Source organism: Cetorhinus maximus, unplaced genomic scaffold (assembly GCF_964194155.1).
Source record: "Cetorhinus maximus unplaced genomic scaffold, sCetMax3.hap1.1 HAP1_SCAFFOLD_625, whole genome shotgun sequence".
NCBI lineage: Eukaryota > Metazoa > Chordata > Chondrichthyes > Lamniformes > Cetorhinidae > Cetorhinus > Cetorhinus maximus.
In genome coordinates, this window is record NW_027596567.1 from 32284 (window position 1) to 52542 (window position 20259).

At 44.8% G+C, this 20259-nt stretch overlaps 1 protein-coding gene across 1 annotated transcript in view; it reads left to right on the forward strand.

Annotated features, from left to right (window-relative positions):
- Window positions 1–20259, forward strand: part of LOC144674310 (uncharacterized) — an 83998-nt gene that overhangs the window by 32191 nt on the left and 31548 nt on the right. The window contains exon 6 of the mRNA XM_078535729.1: window positions 4463–5623. Within this exon, the coding sequence (XP_078391855.1) occupies window positions 4463–5623 (1161 nt within the window). The remainder of the gene's footprint in view (window positions 1–4462; window positions 5624–20259) is intronic.

Sequence of the window (20259 nt, forward strand, 5' to 3'; positions counted from 1 at the left end):
GGGGAGAAAGGAGAAAAGCAAGTAGAGTTAATGTTTCAGGCTGAGGACCTCTTATCAGAACTGAGTAAAGATAGAAATGGAATAGATTTTCAGCAAGTGGAGATGATTGCTTTCAAAATTGAAATGTAAGTGATTGAAGGATGGGAGGTTTTGTGGTGTTAAGGAAATTAGTTTTGGGATAAGTAAAGAAGCAAAATGTGTCTATAGGTGTGAATGGCAGAAATTTTAAGAGCAGCTGTTGTCTGAATGCTTTAAAAAAAAAGTAAAAATGAAACTGGCAAAGGAAACAAAATGGGGGCAGAGATTAGTCTGAAATTGTTGAACTTTGAAGGCTATAGGTAGTGTCTGATTCGAGAGATGAAGTACTGTTCCTTGGGCTTCACTGGAATAGTGGAGCAGGCTGAGGACAGAGGTTGGAGTGAGAGTAAGGTAGAGAATTAAAATGGCTGGTAACAGTTTTTGTGAACTATTGAGGAAAAAACCCATTGTTCCCCTCATCTTTGTCATAGCACTACTATCCGTTTTTAGCATGCTTGTTACTTCTGTGGTGAGTGAGGAACCTAAAAGCTCTTGAAGCAACGTTCCCTTTGCGTTTTTGGAAATTTGAATTGCTGAGCAGCTCCTTGTCTGTCCTTCCACTAAACAAAATAGGGTGGCTCTGAATGTTTCCAGTGAGCTCAGAGACTTTTCCAAAACCATTAAAGTTTCTTAGTAAATGATTCATGGAATAACATGTCCAAGAGGAAGAAGGCTATTTGTGTTGGTTTATTTGAAAGAGCTACCTTTTTGTCCTGTAATTGTGACTGGTAGTGCAGAGTCGATCCTCCTTTAATATGACTAATGTTCGTTGGAGCTGTTGGCCTCCAGCCTAAACCAGAAAACTGATTCGAAATTGAGATAGAAATGGTTTGTGGGAGAGGGAAAGTGAATGTTTGGTGTCTGTAATTAATTTCCAGTCCCTTTTTAGCACGATGTAATCTCTCAGTTGAATAATGCTGTCTTGGTGGAGATATATGTTAAATCTAAATGTGCTAAGCACTGCAGTGATAGATTGATCAGGCCATTGAGCAGCTTTGCACAATTAATTTGATTTGAAATGCTATTGATTTTCCTGACAAATAACGATGCTTATTAATTTGAGTTGCTAGTCTAGAGTTCTGACTGAGTTGTAATGTTACATTATTTTACAGTGAAAAATCTGACTTTGTTCTAAATTGGATATTCTGGCTTGTTTTTTTGAGAATCACCCAATGATGTTCCCTAGTACTTAGCTTTTAGATGCTGACTGGGGTCTTTAAACATATGAATGTGATTATAATAGGTTTCCATTTATGGGGGAGACCAGATCTAGGGATCATCAATATAAGATTGTGACTAATAAATCCAGTGGGGAATTCAAGAGGAACTTCTTTACCCAGAGAGTGGAGGAGAATGTGGAACTCGCTTCCACAAGGAGTAGTTGAGGTATTTAGTGTAGATGTATTTATCCATCTTTCCCCTTTAAATACATTAGGGAAATGGGAATAGAGGTATACTGAGTTGGGTGGGAGGAGGCTTGACTGGAGCATTACCACTGGTGTGGGCAGGAGGGGTTGTATTAGGTTTCCCTATGTTCCAAAGAAAATATTGATTGATATATTCTCTAGATTCTCAATGATAACTGGGATAAAGAACTGTAGCTATAAGGATAGGCTGGGACTCTCTTGGAGAAAATAAGGCTGAGAACAGACTAGATAAGAGAGATTCAAGATCCTGAGGGGTATGGACAGTGTAAATAGTGAAACTGTTCCCACTCAAGAGAACATCAAGAACTAGAGGGCACAAATTCAAAATAATTGTGGGAAAAGGAGTAAATGTGGTGAGGAAAATGTGTTCACCCAGAGGGTGGTTGGAGTCTGGAACGAACTTCCTGAAAGGGTGGTGGAGGCAGGTTCAACTGAGCTATTCAAAGGGAAATTGGATTGCTCCCTGATAAGTGTGCGAGGTTACAGGGATAAGGCAGAGGAGTGGGACTATGCAGAATGCTCTTTCAGAGAGCCAGTGCAGACACAACGGGCCAAGTGTTGTCCTCTTGCACTGTAAAGATACTTTTGGCATTGTATCATAGTATTTCTTGGATTGATGTGCAGATCAAAAGGTTGAATTTGAGTGGATTGTTTAGTTCTATGCTGTCAGAATTGACTTCCCCTGGTCAGTGACCCTGATAGCTTGCTTGAGAACTTTTGAAGAAATGATTTACCCGCACACTAACATAGACAACTGGTCATAGAGGGCCCTGTGCCTTGCGGTTGTCCTCTCTACATCCGAGTAGAAATGGGTTTGGTTGACTTCTTGCATATGGGACTTGCCTCCATTAGATGTAATTAATCCTGCATTTATTTACACTGCCGTCCAGCTGAATGCTCGACCATCACCGTTGACCATCTGCAGGCTGAACAGTTTCTGCATTTGTACAGCACGGGGAGGCCGTTCAGCCCACCCTGCATGTACAGACTCTTATCTGATTAGTTCCGCTCTTGTGGTGTTCCCTGTAGCCTTAAAGTTACACAAATAGGAATATTCGTTTTAGAATCTGTTGCTGCCATCATTTCACAAGCGTTTTTTTAAAAAAAAGTTTCTCGTGTTGCTACGGTTTTTTCAGCAATCCCCCGTTTAAAATCTAACTCTGCTGCCATTGAACGGTTTGTGATTTTTTTTTTAAGAACTTCAATGTCCTCTTAAGCTTCTCCATTCTCAAGAGAGCAATCCCAGCTTCTCCACGTTGTACCTGTTAGAGGAAAAGCTGATGATACTGATTATACCAAGGACTATGAACACAGATTTTAGTTAAGAGACGGGGTGTGTAGGGCGGGGGGAGGGGGGTGGAAGAGGTGGAGGAGGAGAAGTGTGAAGAACATTTTTATTTTTTAACACCGCGAGGGGCGGTGGAAGTGGGGGGATGAATGATTTCAAAAGTGGTGGCATTTTTTTTCCCCAAGCCTCCGTTTTGATGTGATCCAATTTTTATTAACCACTCCACAGCAAATTCGAGGGTAGAATCGGAGGAGTTTATTTTACACGTACAAAGCAGGGTTTGCCACACCACACCCCCACCCACTTTTACATTCATACAAAAGAGGGATAAAGGAAGAAGTACAGGGCAAAGACCACAGAAAATAGGAATTATTTCACTGGAGTCCAGAATCAAAGGTCCAATGATGTATTCCTTTCAGAGTCGGCAGGTTGAAGACTAATCCTGGATAATTCAATTTTCCAGTGCGCAGAACTTCTATGATGAGATTAATTAGCTTTGTAGGCGCTGGTGCAGTAAGTTCCAGTAGAAACAGTGTAGATGGGGACTAGGGCCATTTAAACTTGGACAGAGTCCTGGCTCTGCTGCCACTTCTTCTATGGAAGATAGCAATCTGCTTCGCAGCTCCACAAGGCAGGGTAACTGGTTCTCCCAGCTAGGGTGGTGGGGGAATCATGTGATATGACTCCCACTTCTCCACTTTGGTTCGGACAAAGGATTTATTTATATTCCTTAGTCTGGATTCTTGATGGTTAATGTTTCAACCATTAATCATTTCCAAGAGGTTTTGGGGTCCTTTGAACCATCAGACTGGTCTTCTCTGTTGGCCAGGCCTTGGCCTTAGAAATGTAATTGGTTTTTGTACAATTCCCTTGGATTTGATCTTTGCAGTCACAACAATCATTGGCATCTCTTCAGAGATAACGAAGTGGCAGCTGTTCTAAGTGCCAGGAAGTTACTTTTTGAGTCGGCCAGCAATAGCTCCAGTCATTTGTAAGCCTTCATCCAGGTTTTTTCAAACATGTAATTTAGCCATTTAAGTTTCTTAAAAATAGTGAGATCTTGGCTACAGGACAGCAGAATATGCAGGACTACAGGGGAATGGCACTAGCTGAATTGCTCAGTTGACAGATCGAATGGCCTCCTTGTGTGACAAATCTTGTTGTTGTATCTAGCAGACTAGCACGCAAGAGATTAAAATCAGGCCTCCATCTATACAAAGTGACCTGTCTGTTTCCTCAAGGCCTGAGAAAAAGGTGACTTCCCTCAGTTGGCATTGAGTTAATTTTTTGATTCATTCATGGGGCGTGGGTGTCAGAATTAACCGCATGTAGGCCAGACCAGGTAAGGACAGCAGCAGATTTCCTTCCCGAAAGGGCATTAGTGAACCAGATGGGTTCGTGGCCATCACTAAATTTTTAGTACAAGATTTTTATGCATTCTAATTCCACCATCTGCCATGACAGGATTTGAACCCGGGCCCATACAGCATTGCCCTGTGTCTCTGGATTACTAGTGCCATCCATTATGTGGCACCTCCACTCCCTCTCTCCTCCCACGTGTGTTTGTGGGTCTTAGAAACGGAAGGAGGACTCTTGGAGCTCATCGGTGTGTTCATTCTTTCTTCTACGCTGTAGATTAGATTCTAACTATGGTTTATTTTTCTCTCAGTTTACGAGCATGGATTTGGAAATTGAGGGGATTATAGGAAGATTTTCAGATGCCATGAGCCGTGGCGGGATATCCGAAGTGGCATCTTTGGTGAAAGCTGAGAGGAGCAGATTGGAAAGCGTGACGGTTCATGTGGCGGTCACCGGGACCCCGAGAGCGGGGAAGTCTGCTTTCATTAATTCAGTCATGGGTTACAAGGATGGCGAAGATGGCGCGGCACCCACCGGCCCCGCCCAACAGGTGACAAAGCCGGCTCCTTACAGCCGGCCGGGGAACCCCAGCTCTGTGTTCTGGGAGCTGCCCAGCGTTCGGGGATCCGGCTTCTCGTCGGGCCACTACCTGAAGGCGGTGGAGGTCGACAAGTACGTCGGCTTCTTCATCCTGTCATCGACGTGGTTCACGTGGGAGGTCGCAGCCCTTGCCAGCGAGCTCAGGCGGGTTGGCAAGCAGTTCTACCTCATTCGCACCAAGATTGACTTGGGCCCTCCTGGCTACAGGGACAAGGAGTTCGTTGAGGACGTCCTGAATGTTTTCACCGCCGGCTACTTTGAAAACCTGGACATTGAATACGCGATTGCTCACTTCTTCTGTGTCTCCTGCCACCAGGTTGACAGGTTCGACTTTCTGGAGTGCGTCCAGGCTCTGCAGAGAAATTCCTCTCCCCCACTCCAGAAACACGCCCTGCTGCTCTCCCTGCACTACCTGGCCAACAAGATGGAGCTGAAGCACTCCCTGAGGGAGTTCATTCCGGTGTCGGCGGTCTACAGCTGCCTCATCGACCCCATCCCGATCGAGCAGCTGCCTTACCAGGCCAATGTCCACTTTCTGTACAACGAGATCCGGCTTTACCGCGTCCTGTTAGGGCTGGACTACCCGGCCTTGAGCAAAAGGGCCAAGCTGATTCGCCAGCCGACCTTTGTCCTCTCGGATGAGATCCAGACCACGATGGCAAAGATGCTGACGGAGAAGGGAGTCTCGGAGGAGCTGCTGAAGTGGACGGAGATAAACGCGTCGGTCTCCCACAGCTACGTGAAGTGGATTCCCTTTCTCGAGACCCTGCCTGGAGGGAAGCTGTCTGGGGCTTCCACCATCCGCTTGTTGGATACCATGCTGCAGAAGTTTACGGACGATGCCTGCCGTGTTCAGAGGAAAATGGAGGATGTACTGAAGGGTGAATAACATTGTTTGAGGCCCAACAATCTAATGGTGTTTGGTACACATGAAGGGAGAGCAAAGCTCAACTTCAGTATCAAAGGCCAACGTTGGTATCCTCTGGTAGGTGACGTGGCTTAATTCCCTATTCTTTTCCTCCATATTCTGCAATGTAACCTTTGTTGCAGAGGCATTCCATGCTCTGCCAGTCCAAGATTGTTAATGCACAATGCCTTCTCTTCTGAAAGTACAAAACATATCCATTTCATCCCAAGACCTTCAGATGAAATTCTACTTGGCAGTTCACATGGGCATGGGCCAAAATTGAAGGCTAGGCACTACAAGACTCGTATTTCACTGCAGCTGGTAGCTACCATGCTAGGTGGGTGTGAAGTTTTGCCTAAGCACATTACTGCAACCCTGCAGCTGTTGTCAATGCAACATATTGACTGACCCTCTTTGTCTGAATGAGCAACATAACCCAGATGTGTTTTCTTTTGTAAGCTTTTAAGCTGTATTGTACATCCAAGTGTTGATGCAATATTGGGGATAATTTCTTCTATCCTTCCCATGTTAAACGTAGCAATAGCTCTTGTAGATGTTGTAATAGTAAACACCATCATTAAACAGCTAATGACGGTCTTTGTAAGCCCTAGTGTAGATTGAATTGCTGACTCTCCACTTTTAAAGGTGATGGGCGTGATATTTTTGACTTTAACCTGAGTCCAGTGTGGTTGTCGAGCAGTTGGGGATATGATGCAACACTTCAATTTTTTTTTTTAAAAAATGAACCTTTGTTTCAAGCACATCAACACTAATTAATTGAGCCCAATATTTTGGCAGAATGGCTGACTATTGACGGCAATGCTTTGTTTTCCTCTCCTCCCAACAGGAGGAGATATTAGAAACTTGTCACTGCAGGGGGAGTTGGTGGGTGAAAGGCCAGGATTCAATAAGGAAATGCCAAATGTGTGCAAAAGAAATGAAAGATGTGATTTCTGAGCAATGCAAGTAAACTCTTTTTTGCTGAAAATGTAAACAAAGCTGTTTCTTGTACAGATTACAGCTGAGTGAGTCTCATTTTATTTCACGAAAGGAATGCTATTGGGAGTGTCAAAATTCGCACAACTTAACGTTTCAGTCTATTTCCAGTTGATAACTGAACCCACTACGGTTATTTGAGAAACTTCAGAATTTAAATAAAATTATTAATGTGTACAGACTGATCTGACTTTTCAAAGTAGCTTTAGTGAAGGATTTAACTGCAGTTGACTTAAAAAAAAAAAAAAATTTTTAAAGGCTTCAACATTTTTTGTTAACTGCTGCATGTAACCTGTTTGTCATCCACTTTTTCATTTTCCAGTTCTGTTCAAGAATTTCCTGTAAATACTGTTTTCATAAATGCAGGTTTGTATGTGGGTCATCAAAGACTTTTTGTTGGAGCTGCCTGTCACTCGTGAGGAATTGATTTATTAAAATGAATAACTTATGCAATTTATCCTGGAGTCAGCTACCTTGGAATTTTTTCTCTATGATAACTGTGTAGTTATGTTTCTGAAACTGGATTAGGTATACACACGTTCCCAAACCCTGGATAACTTTAAAAGCAATTTTTGTTTTGATTTGCAGCATAGTGAAGCCATTTAGCCCATGTCTGTGCCAACTGGGATTGGTCCCTAGCCTTGTGGGTTACAGCATGACACGCAGATTTCCAAGTGCATTTTTTGGGGAAGTGGTGGCGTAGTGGTATTGTCACCAGGCTGGTATTCCAGAGACCCAGGGTAATGCTCAGGGACCTAGGTCCAAATCCCAATGGTGAAATTTGAATTAAATTTATATTTTTAAAAAAAAAATAGACCCCACGTCTGACCATTTTTCTTGTTGTAAAGTCCCATCTGGTTCACTGACCTTCAGATGTTCTTGTCCTTATCTGGCCTACATGTGACAACAGATCCACAGCAATGTGGTTGACTCTTAATGTCTGAACAAGGTCAATTAGGGATGGGCAATAAATGCTGACCAAGCCAGCGATGTCCACATCCAATAAAAGTGTGTAAAGTTGCTGCCTGTACCCCATCACATATGAATTTCTAAAAATTAATTCATGGGATGTGGGCTATGCTGGCTGGGCCAGCATTAATTATCCATCCCTAGTCGCCCTTGAGGGTGGTAGTGAGCTGCCTTGAACAGCTGCAGTACATGTGGTACAGATACACCCACAGTGCTGTTAGGGAGGGAGTTCCACGAGTTTGACCCAATGACAATGAAGAAATGGCTGATATATTTCCAACTCGGGATGGTGAGTGACAATGATGGCAACTTCCAGGTGGTGGTGTTCCCATGTGTCTGCTGCCCTTGTCCTTCTCGATGGTGGTGGTTGTGGGTTTGGAAGGTGCTTTGAAGGGGATTTGGTGAATTCCTGCAGTGTCTTGTAGATGGTGTACACTGCTGCTACTGTCACTGATGGAGGGAGTGAATGTTTGTGGATGGGGTGCCAATCAAATGGGGCTGCTTTGTCCTGGTTGGTGTCGAGCTTCTTGAGTGTTGTGGGAGCTGCACTCATCCAGACAAGTGGAGTTTTCCATCACACTCCTGACTTGTGCTTTGCAGATGGTGGACAGGCTTTGGAGTCAGGAGATGAGTTACTTGTCACATGGTTTCTGACCTCTCGTAGCCACAATATTTATATGGCAGTTCAGTTTCTATGCCCATCTAATCCTTCTGCCAATGACATTAAATTTGTCTCCTGGTTGTTGAAGGATACCAACATTCCCCTTGGTGAGGTCAATCTGTGGGCAATGGTGGGCAGGTAGCAAATGATCCATTCAGAGGGGTGTCTTCACTTGGTGTACCTTTCTCTTTGAAGGCCAAGTGACAGGTTCTGTCTCAGGCACTGCACCATGAAGCTGCCAAGTGACATTGGGGATTGTTGCCACTGACCATTTGTGGCATAGCATGCCAACCCATAAGAATTGATTCCCAGGTGCAATTGTCGATGCTTAGGGTCTTCGTGTCATGGCTACAAGCATCCTTGAACCATTCCTTTGGTTGTCCACTAGTAATTTGTCTCCATGTACCTTGCTACACGGATGGTCCTTGGGAGTGTGACCATCTTCCATTGTTATAACCACAGCCAGTGTTAATTGTTGTGCAAACCAAATCTCAGGGAAACTTGTCTTATGGACTATACCCTTGTTTACATAATACAAAAAAAAGGCGATGTACCGATCTTAGTAAGAAGTCCAGTAATGCTTTTACTTTCTTAAAATCGCAAGAGTTTTATTAGCAACAATAAAGGGAAACGTAAACACACAAGATTAGTTACACCATTGATGTTAGGTTTTTTTTTTAAAACATTCCCCCAAAAAAAAGGAAAATTCTACTTGGTCAAACCTACAAGTAAACACCTCCCAGGCAACAGTCCCTTTTATAGATGGTTAACTATAAAATCCAGTAATATTACACAAGGCCAAGTGTTGTAGCTTTAATAAAAGCATAGCACATGACCTCTACCCTCTTCCACTCTGTTGGAATCCACTTCAGAATAAAACTGCTTGTTGCAGCCCAGGACTTTTCTGTTGACTGAATGGCCGGTTCAAATGGCATCCTCTCCGGGCCCAGGGCTCCAGCTATCTCTAATCCTAAACTCTTTCCCCTTCCATCCCAGTTCCATTGTTCTCACACCTCTTTGAAACTCAAACCCTTCCACATATAAAATCTTTTTCTGTTTCTGTCTTGTCTTTGCTTTTTGGGTCAATAAAATATAGTAACCCCACTACTCTACCTATGGAACTCATGCGAAATGTAAAGATGGTTTTTGGTATCGCTGACTCCCCTTTGATATTCAAACAAACTCTCAACTTCTCTAAAAATGCAAATATTAGATCTAACCTAGTTACTTATACCTCAAGCTTAACACCCCTATCCTTTCCATCTTTCAAAACCAACAAGACAACCTGACTCCTATTAATCTCCTGCACGCACACGTGCGCACACACTGCCTCTGTTTGAGTGCCGACACACTTAGGCAGTCCTCTCAAATACAGAGCTCCTGAGGTAAATGGGTACTTCATATCCACTCTGCATCATGGCCCTCCCCATTACAGATAAAATGCCTAACTTTGTACACCACTTACATCTGTTCCTCGGTCTCTGTGCCAAAGAAAGCGAAATCGGGAACATTTCCTTCAGGGAAGCCCCTTTGGAAGGGCCAGATTTAAGGTAAGACCGCAGCCATTAAATTGGGTTCCATTTTAGATAGGAAGCCTGCGAGTTTGAAATGGGCCTGGAGGATTCTGACGACTAAACCTCAAATTTTTCCATATCGGCAAACAAAGAATATCATTACCAAGTTGATGAGTCCCTCTAGGTAGCATCTATGCTAGCAGAATGATTTAATATGCTACAACATCAGCACATTTGGCACCTTGACTTCCCAATATATGGTGTGTTTGGGGGGGAAAAAAATCTTAAAAATGAGTCAAATGTCCAACCACCTCTATGCAGAGTCCCTCAAAAGCATAATTATGCGTAATCATTCCTGCAGTTTATTTTCTTTAAACTAGAAAGGCCATCCAACACCAGCTTCCTCTTCCCAAGCCAGTATGCCCAGTGGCGAGGCGCAAGTCACTCCAAACCTACTCTGGTGCGCAGGACAGTTCTTTCATATGCCTGATACCAGACTCTGGAAGCAACTGCTGTACTCAGAATTCAGTGGAGGCAGGAGACGCTTCATTGACTCTTCTTCCTCCCCACCCCCCTTCCCCTCCCCCCGCCCCAGGTAACACCGACTCATGGGAGTCCCTGGCTTGTGACCGACCAAAATGGATGGAGAAGGTTCTTTTGTGAAGGTGAAGCCCAGGCGTCCGAAAGAGGATGCAAACCCGTGAAGGAGCCATCTGCCCCACCCTTCAATCTCCAGCTGTCGCTGCATGTGGCACAGTCTGCAGATGGTACGCTGGGCTTCTCAGCCACCATAGAACCCATTGGACTGGAGTGGAAGCAAGTCATCCTCGACCCTGAAGGGCTGCCCAAGTAGGAGATGTTAAATCACTGCACAAATTATCACCACCTTTCAAAATATTAAACAGGAATTTTATCCAAATAAACATTTTAAAGTTTTCCTCTCTAGCATTTCATTTACATAGTTTTGAAAAGTAATGCACGCACTGATGAGGGTTGAACCAGGACATTCAGTGATTCGTCTGTCTCAGTGCCCTTATATTCCAGCTACGAGGGAGCCTTTGATATATATTTAGACAGTGAAAATACAGCTGCAAGTGAATGGATATTGAGTCTTAAACCCAAAGTGCTGGAAGAGGTTGAGACCTTTTGAATGGAAACTCCGATGGGGAATTCGGGAGAAACTTCATTTCCCAGCGAGTGATGAGAATGTGGAAATCGCTACCACAGGGAGGGGTTGAGGTGGATAGCACAGATATGTTTAAAGGGAAGTTGGAGAGACATTAGAGAGAAAGGAACAGAAGGGTGTGGTAAGCGGGTGGGAGGAGGCTCATGTGGAGCATAAATACTGGCATGCAGCAGATGGGCCAAATGGTCTGTTTCTGTGCTGCTGTCGTGTAGAAAAGTCGGCCCTTTCAAATAAAAACCCTATGGATAAATTTATTCATGTGAAATGTGTAATTTTTTTAAAGTCTCAATTTGTATGCTAGAAGTTTTAATGAGTTGAAAAAGCAAATGGAAATTTGTGTAGAAATTTTTTGGCTATATGTAGGAAAAGAGACTTTAACATTTTGTTCAATAGTAGGGTATAAGGCCACAGATGATAGTCAATGAGCCATTACCACTTAGAAGGGAGGCCATTTGGCCCATCGAGTCCATACTGGTCCTCTGTAGAGCAATCCAGTCAGTCCCATTCCCTCCACTCTATCCCCGTACCCCTGCAAGTTTATTTCCATCAGGTTTCCACCCAATTTCCTTTTGAAATCATTCATCGTCTCTGCTTCCACCACCCTCGTGGGCAGCGAGTTCATTACCACTCGCTGTGTAAAAAAGTTCTTCCTCACATCACCCCCGCATCCCCTGTGCAAAACCTTAAATCTGTGTCTCCTGTACCTCGCTAATGGGAACATGTTTACTTTGTCTACTTTATCTAAACCTGCCCTAATCTTATTCACCTCTAACAGTGGAGATGTTAACATTTTTCCCCATAGGAAATATTGACATGATTGGAACATTAGAACATAAGAAATAGGAACAAGAGTGGACCATTCAGCCCCTCGAGCCTGCTCCGCCATTCAATAAGATCATGACTGATCCTCTTGTGTTTCGATTTCTACATTCCCATCTAACCCCGGTAACCTTTGATTCCCTTGCCTCATAAGAATCTGTCCACCTCCGCCTTAAATATATTCAATTACTCCGGCTCCACCATCTTCTGAGGCAGAGAATTTGAAAGTCGCACAGCCCTCTGAGAGAAAAAAAAATTTCCTCATCTCTGTCCTAAAAGGGCGACCTCTAATTTTAAAACAGTGCCCCCTAGTTCTGGACTCACCCATAAGAGGGAACATCCTTTCGACATCCACCTTGTCAAGGCCGTTCCGGATCTTGTATACACTTCAATCAAATTACCCTGATTTTTGAATACAAAGCCTCACTGTATAACCAGCATAGCTTGTTGGCTAGCAGCCTGGCCGCAGGGTCAGAGGCTGTAGATTCAAGGCCCAGTCCAGTGACTCGAGCCCACAAGCTGGGCTGACACTCCTGATGCAGTGCTGAGGGAATGCTGCACTGCCATATGAGGCCTTTAACCGAGGACCCCCCGTCTGCCCTCTCGGGTGGATGTAAAGGATTGCAAGGGTACTATTCCAAAGAAGAGCAGGGGAATTATCCCTACTGTGCCATGAGCATTTATCTCTTGGCCAATGACACTGAAAAAAGCAGTAATCACATTGGTAATCCGACAATGCGACAGTGCTTACACTTCAAAAGTACTTCATTGACTTGTAAAGTGCTTTGGGATGTCATGAAAGGTGCTTTATAAAGGCAACATATCTACCAAATTGTTTAGAAAAGATGAGTCGTGTATTGCTGAGGAGACATGCAGCAAAGATTTTCGTCTTGCACTTAGCAGATTGGTCAAGGTGTTACTTTGGACAATGCACCAAGGGAACTGTTTCCCCTCAGGCTTTTGTTTAATTCAAAAAAAGGCGTAATGCCTGGACATGTTCCTTTTGCCTGCAGAGGACAGGTTCCTCTTTCTGAATATATGTCGCTTCTGCTAAATCTTCTTGATCGGAACCCGTGTCCCCTAAGCGTTAGCCTGGACCACTGGATTACTAGCCCAGTGACAGTACCACTACACCGCCATCTCCCCCGAAACTCTTTGGGCTACATTTAAGTTTTTAGTGGGTGGTTGCACCTCAAGAAAGTTTAGTGACTCTTGATGGCTTGTGTTAACAACTCTTGTTTGGACATGGAGGCAATTATTTGGCCTTGATCAACCATCCTGGCGTTGACCGTTGATTAACTTGCCTTCGATATTTCCTCCCAATTTTTCAGCAATTAGATGAGGTTTGTTCTTTTTTAGCCATCTTAATGCTTTTTAAGGAAATATGTCCTCTTTTTCAATCCTCTTAATGCTTCTTAAGAAGATATTTTCCCTTTTTCCATATCTTAATGCTTTTTAAAGAAGATATTTTCCTTTGTTCAATTATCTTAATGCCTTTTGAGAAATGCTCTCTTTTTCAGTCATCTTAATGCCTTATAATATGCCGCCTCCATGCATTTGAGGAGATATTTGATCATCTTAATGCCTTTTAAGAAGCTTTTCAACATTCTCCAGATTTTGGGAAGGTTCCATTAGGTAGGCATATAGCAAATGTGATTCCTTTATTCAAGAAGGGAGGGAGACAGGAAGCAGGAAACTACAGGTTCGTTAGCTTAACATCTGTCATAGGGAAAATGTTAGAAGCTATTATTAAGGATGTTATAGCAAGGCATTTAGAAAAACTCAAAGCAATCAGGCAGAGTCAACATGGTGTTTTGAAAGGGGAATCATGTTTAACCAATTTATTGGCCTTCTTTGAAGGAGCCACATGTGCTATGGATAAAGGGGAACCGGTAGATGTACTGTACTTAGATTTTCAGATGGCATTTGATAAAGTGCCACACAAACGCTATTGTGGAAAATAAAAGCTCGTGGGTGTAGGGATGTATTGACATGGATAGAAGATTGGCTGGCTAACAGGAAACAGAGGGTAGCCATAAATGTATTTTCTCTGGTTGGCAGGATGTGACGAGTGGTGTGCCGCAGGGATCAATGCTAGGACCTCAACTTTTTACAAATTATGTAAATGACTTGGATGAAGGGGCAGATGGTTTGGTGGCTACATTTGCTGCCGACACAAAGATAGGTAGGAAAGTAAGCTGTGAAGAGGACATGAAGAGGGAGACATAGATAGGTTAAGTGAGTGGACAAAGACCAGGCAAATGGAGTACAATGTGGGCAAATGTGAAATTGTTCATTTTGGCAGGAAGAATAAAAAAGAAGCATATTATCTAAATGGTGAGAGATTGCAGAGATCTAAGATTCTGGATGAGCTGGGTGTCCTAGTGCATGAATCACAAAAGGTTAGTATGCAGATACAACAAGTAATTAGGAAAGCTAATAGCATGTCATAGTTTATTCGAGGTGAATTGAATACAAAAGTAGGGAGGTTATGCTTCAGTTGTACAGGGCACTGGTGAGACCACGCCTGGAGAACTGTGTACAGTATTGGTCACCTTATTTAAGGAAGGTTGTAAGTGCGTTGGAAGCAGTTCAGTGAAGGTTTACTAGACTAATACCAGGAATGGATGGGTGTCTTATGAGGAAACATTGGACAGCTTAGGTTTGTATCCGCTGGAGTTTAGAAGAGTAAGAGGTGACTTGATTGAAACATTTATGATCCTGAGGGGTCAGTGGATGTGGAGAAGATGTTTTCTCGTGGGAGAATCTAGAACTAGGAGTCACTATTTAAAAATAAGGGGTCGCTCATTTAAGACAGAGATGAGGAGAAATTTTATCTCTCGGAGGGTGGTGGGTCATGAAACTCTCTTATTTGAAAGGCGGTGGAAGCAAGGTTTTTTAATATTTTTAAGGCAGAGCTACATAGATTCTTGATTGACAAGGGGGTGAAAGGTTATCAGGGGTAGGAGGAGGTTACAATCAGATCAGCCATGATTTTATTGAATGGCGGAGCAGACTTGAAGGGTCTTGTGGCCTACTCCTGCTCCTAGTTCATATGTTTGTATATGTCCTCATTTTGGTTATCTTAATGCATTTAAGAAGATATGTTCTCTTTTTCAGTCATCTCAATGCCTTCTGAGAAGATATGTTCTGTATCTTAATGCATTTTAGAACATTTGTCCTCTTTTCCAGTCATTTGGGAAGATGTATTCTATTTATCAATCATCTTAATGCCTTTTGAGAAAATATGTCCTTTTTAGTCATCTCATGGCCTTTTAAGAAGATGTGCTCTCCTTTTGCGAATGCCTTTTAAGATGTTCTCTTTTTCAGTCATCTTAATGTCTTCATCTTCATGTCTTTTGAGAAGATAGGTCCCCATATCCTTCAGCATGTTAATGCCTTTTTGCGATGCATTTTTGGGGAAAGGGGCTTGTAATGGCGGGAGGGGCCGAATAACCACCCCAACCACGTGGTCCTCATTTTGAATTCCGACCGTTGGCGGGAAAGCTCGAGCCGCCCTCCGCCCGCACAGGGTCTGGAGGTGGTGGGGAGCTGATTGGACGGCGGGCCGCCGCCACGCGATGGGCGAAACAGAAGCGCCCGCCGTGATTGGTCGCGGGGGCGTGGCGATGGCTGTCCCCGCCCCCTCCCTGCGGCCGCCCATGTATTTAAGCCGTTAGATGGAGGGGGAAGCGACGCTATTTGAGGGTGTGAGGTGGAGGGGCTGGTCATGGAATAAAGTAGAAATAAAACATTATAAGAGGGAACACAGTTTTTGAAATAAGGTTACTCTAATCAGGGTTTATTTGTATTTATTTGTTTTAAAAAGTGAAATAAAAGGCAGCCAGGACCTCATTGGGATGCCAGTTTAGGCAGGGTCAAAGGTCACCCAAACATTGGCCAACTAACGTGGCTCTGACTGCATGTCAGAACTGTTGGACTTAAATGAAAAGTTTCCCTCTTAAGAGGAAAGATAGGCTTTAAGAGATAGGAGAGGTTGCGACATAGTAATAGAGCAACTCAGCGAAGCGTGTCAGGTTGGAGGTAGGCAAGTGACCAGTGGCAGGCTGAAGAGTTGAAATAAGGCAGTAAAGGGTCTCAGAGCACCAAAGGTCCAGGTAAGACGAAATGGCAGGAGTTACGTGCACACACACACACACACACACACCATCATCATCATCATCATTGCATGTGGGGCAAAAGGGAGAACGGCGCAAATTTCACTTGGGATTCGCCGAGTTCCCCTCGCTCAAAGGGAGCCAGGGCGACGCCCTGGAGTGAATTGCTTTGGCTTTGCACCCTTCAGCCACCGTGCGGAGCCCTGGCCAACGTTGACACGTGGGAGAATTTGGGTGCCCCACACCCGTAACGCGGCAAGCTGCCCCGCTGGCGGCAGCAAGCAATAAAGGGCGGCGAATGGCATGTCGGTTCTCCCCTTGCGAGGGAGGTGCTGTTTTAAGAGTAAGGAAGTTTTGCCGCCATTATACAAGGCCTTGGCGAGACCACGCCTGGAGCACACGTGCACAAGTTTCAGTCTCCTTAGCTAAGGAGACTTGCCTTTGGTGGGGATGCAGTGAGGGTTCACGAGACTGATGCCTGGGATGCTGGCATGGGGGTGAAGCGCAGAATGGCCTCCTTACTCATTCCGTGAATCCCTATGAGAGAGCCGTCCTACGAGGTGAGATTGAAATAGGGGAGCCTGTTACCGCTGGAGTTTGGAAGAACGAGAGGTGATCTGATTGAAACTTTGAACATTCTTCGAGGGTTTGACGGGGTCGGTGCTGACAGACTGTTTCCCTCCTGCGGCTGTAAAGTCTATAATGGGGGGCGGCGGGGGCGTCACAGTCTCAGGGTGAGGGGTCGTCGATTTTGGACTGAGATGAGGGGAAATTCCTTCACTCGGAGGGTTGTGAATCTTTGGAATTCTAACCCCCCCCCCCCCCCCCAACTCCCCACCGAGAGCTGTGGATGCTCCGTCGCTAAGTCTATTCAAGTCTGTGACTGATAGGATTTTGGGCGCGAAGGGATAGGGCGGGAAGGTGGAGTCGAGGCAGAAGATCAGCCGCCATCCTATTGAATGGGGGAGGGGGGGCAGGCCCGAGGAGCTGAATGGCCTCTCCCTGTGCTCCTTGAGAAAGTGGTGGCGAGTTGCTGCCTTGAGTATAACTGAGAGGCTTGCTAGGCCATTTCAGAGGGCAGTTCGGAGTCAATCATATTGTTGGGGCCTGGAGTCACACGTGGGCCAGACCAGGTAAGGTTGGCAGATTTCCTTCCCTAAAGGACATTAGTGACCCAGATGGGATGAGTCTGAAGGAGTTCTTCCAAATGACCCTTGTGACACCAGTTGTTGAACGTTCAACATTTTGACCGATTTACTGATGACTGAGACAGTAATCTAGAGGTTATTACTTTTGTTTTTGCTTTTTAATTTAGGTCCTAGCTGCTCATGCTCCCTGAGCAGAACCTTTTACACGATAATACCTATGTAGCTGGTACCTACATGAACCACGATAACTGGGCCCTCTCCCTCCCTCTCCACATTACTCTCCAGCCCGAGGAGATGTCCTTAAATCCATTACTGAGCAGGCTGCACAGCATTCGGGACTCACACCCTTGGCTACAGTCCCCGACTGTTCCTACACTCTGTTCTCTCCGCCACCCACCACCCCCAGCTTGAATGGTCCCCTGTAACTCGGTAACATGGTCACTTTGCTCATACATCAAGCTGCTGTCCTCATGGCTCCAAGAACTTTGAATTTACTGGACAAGTGCAAAGTGCTACCTTCTTGATACCCATACCTGTATCACCAGTAGTCACACCCTCCCATCCCTGACCACAGACTAAATCTGATATTATGTAACTTAAGGAGAGTGGCTGCTTGCTGAATCAAATTGTCCAGGCAACTTTCTCCCTATTGTCCAAAGTTCAGGCTCCAGCTCAACAACTCTGAGCTGAAGTTCCTCGAGCTGCACTTACTGCAAATGTTGTTGTTGTGGATCACATTCGTGCCTACCAACGTCCAAATGCTACGGCTGCAACACATCATATCAAGTCAATTCTGACCTGGAAGTTGCTCAATATCAGAGTATTTCCATCATTTTCTATTTTTATTGCATATTTTCAGCATCCACAGTATTTTTGCTTTTCTTTGACCAGGGGAATGTGAGAATATGGAATTCGTTATATTAAGAGTTTGCGAAGCATGTCAGAACTGGGAACTCATGGGTACAACCACACCACAAATACACCGTCCACCAGCTGTATGTAGACAGGGATTCACTTGGTCATCCCATTTACTGACACAAGAACACAGTCACGTCAGAGGGAGACCATTCAGATACTTTATATGCGCGGAGGGATCTATTCAGTATTTCCACTAGTTAACACTCCAGCTTTAAAAGTTCAAAGCAATTGATATACAATCAGTTGGTGATGAGGAGCTGTTTAAATGTTCTGTTTACGAGAAAAGACACACTCGTTCACACCGCCTGCTAAGAATCCAGTGAGTTCACATTTGACATTGAGGGTTTTTTCCTGCTGTTAATCAAGTCCAGGATAGAACTATGGATACTGTGTCAACTGACTTAACCATTTTATATCCAGGGTTCAAATCGTAAACAGACCACAAAAGATGATGTTGTATTCGATGAAACAGGTTGTCAATGGCGGTGGGACTTACCCAGCATTCACCGAGAGGCAGAATGTGCCCTATCTGTACAACAGGCGATTGTTGCGCAGGCGCAGTGTCGCTCTGACTGGAGCATGCGCAGTGCAGGTGTTCGGACGGGCCGGTGTCGGAACCGCAGGGAGACAGAAACTGACTGGAGGCGGCGGGTGAGTGAGGCCGAATCGAGCCGGCGGGTCGGGGGAGAGGCTTCAGAAACACCCGGTGTAGGCCGCAATCCCGGATCATAGCCTCCATGTCCCGCGTTTGCAGCTCCGGGGCTTCTTCCCGGTGACAGAGCCGGGTTCGGGGGAAGAGGCTCCGGAGCGGGAGATTCAAAAATTACGGGGAGACCGCGGGCCGCCCGAGGGCTCAGAAACTGGGAGGACGGACACAGGGTCCGGCTAAGACCCACCCGGGAGGGTCCCCCCTCCTGTGTCCCGCCCGGCGGCAGCTGGGTTCCCGCCTGAGACCCTGAATCAGAGACACAGGAGCTGGAGAACTGAACCAAGGCAGAGGAGAGGGAGGGAGAAAACTGGGAGAAACTGTTTTCAAATGCAGGAGTTTGTAACCAGAGGACACAGATTTATGATTTTGACAACAGAACCAGAGGGGGTGATGAGGAGAATATTTTTACGCAGTGATTTGATGTGATCTGGAATGCACACACTGACAGGGTTGGAAGCAGATAAAATAGCAACTTTCAAAGGGAATTGGATCAATAAATGAAGAGGGGAAAATTGGCAGAGTTATGGTGAATGGAACTAATTGGACGGCTCACTGATCTTTGTGACATTCTGAATTTTCCTCTCCTGAGGTTTTAACATTTGATCTTTTCAATCATAATGTGTCTCAAACAGAAGATTTAAAACGTTGGTTTCTACGAGCTGTCAGATCTGTTTCCTGTGTGTCTGTGCAACTTGGGAACTGCAGGCAAGGGTGAGAAGGAACCGATTCTTTTCAGTTCCTCAGATGCACCATTATCACCTCAGATAACAGAAATCTCTGGAGTTCCCCATGTCGTCATTGCCCTCCCCTTGGGTACAACAGCTCTCAGTCAAGTGGAGTCAGTCACACGTGTCTCTGTCATGACATTTCCACTCCTATTTTATCACACACCTCCCTGTGACACTCACCATAACACAGAAACCCAAATATCATTGCTTCCTTACACCTTGTCCTCCTATTACAATCGGATCTTTATTCTGCCTCTTTCCTCACTTAATGTAAGGTTCCCTGCAGTTAAAGTGACCTCTGTTATTAAGAACTGGAGTCGGCCTGTGTGATTATTTTTACACCAGACTCCAGTCAGCCCCACGTGCTGCAGTCGTAACTCCCTTCACAAACCCAAAGAGGAAGAGATTTTTTTTAAGGAGTGGATGGGCATGTCAAACCTGCAATCATGTCCCAGGAATGCTTTGCTGGATGGAGCAACTGCCCAGAATTGTCCCGTCTGTCATTCCCTTCACTCCTTCTGAGTCTAAGAAAATATTCGGCAAAAGAACAGAGACTCCCATTTATAATGACACCAGGAGCATCGGCTCGGATGATGTGGTCGAGTTTCTGGAGGGGGCTTGAACCCACATCCTTCTGACTCGGGGTGAGAGTGCCACCAATTAGTCAATATTGATATCAGCTCCCATTCCACTAGACCATGTCTGTGTTATTACATTAAACCCATCCCATTCCCATTGCAGTGATCCTTGGCTCTGTTATTAGACATTAGGCAACACATTGACATCATATTATACTAATAGACCATGACTCACTTACATTGCTAGATGAGACCC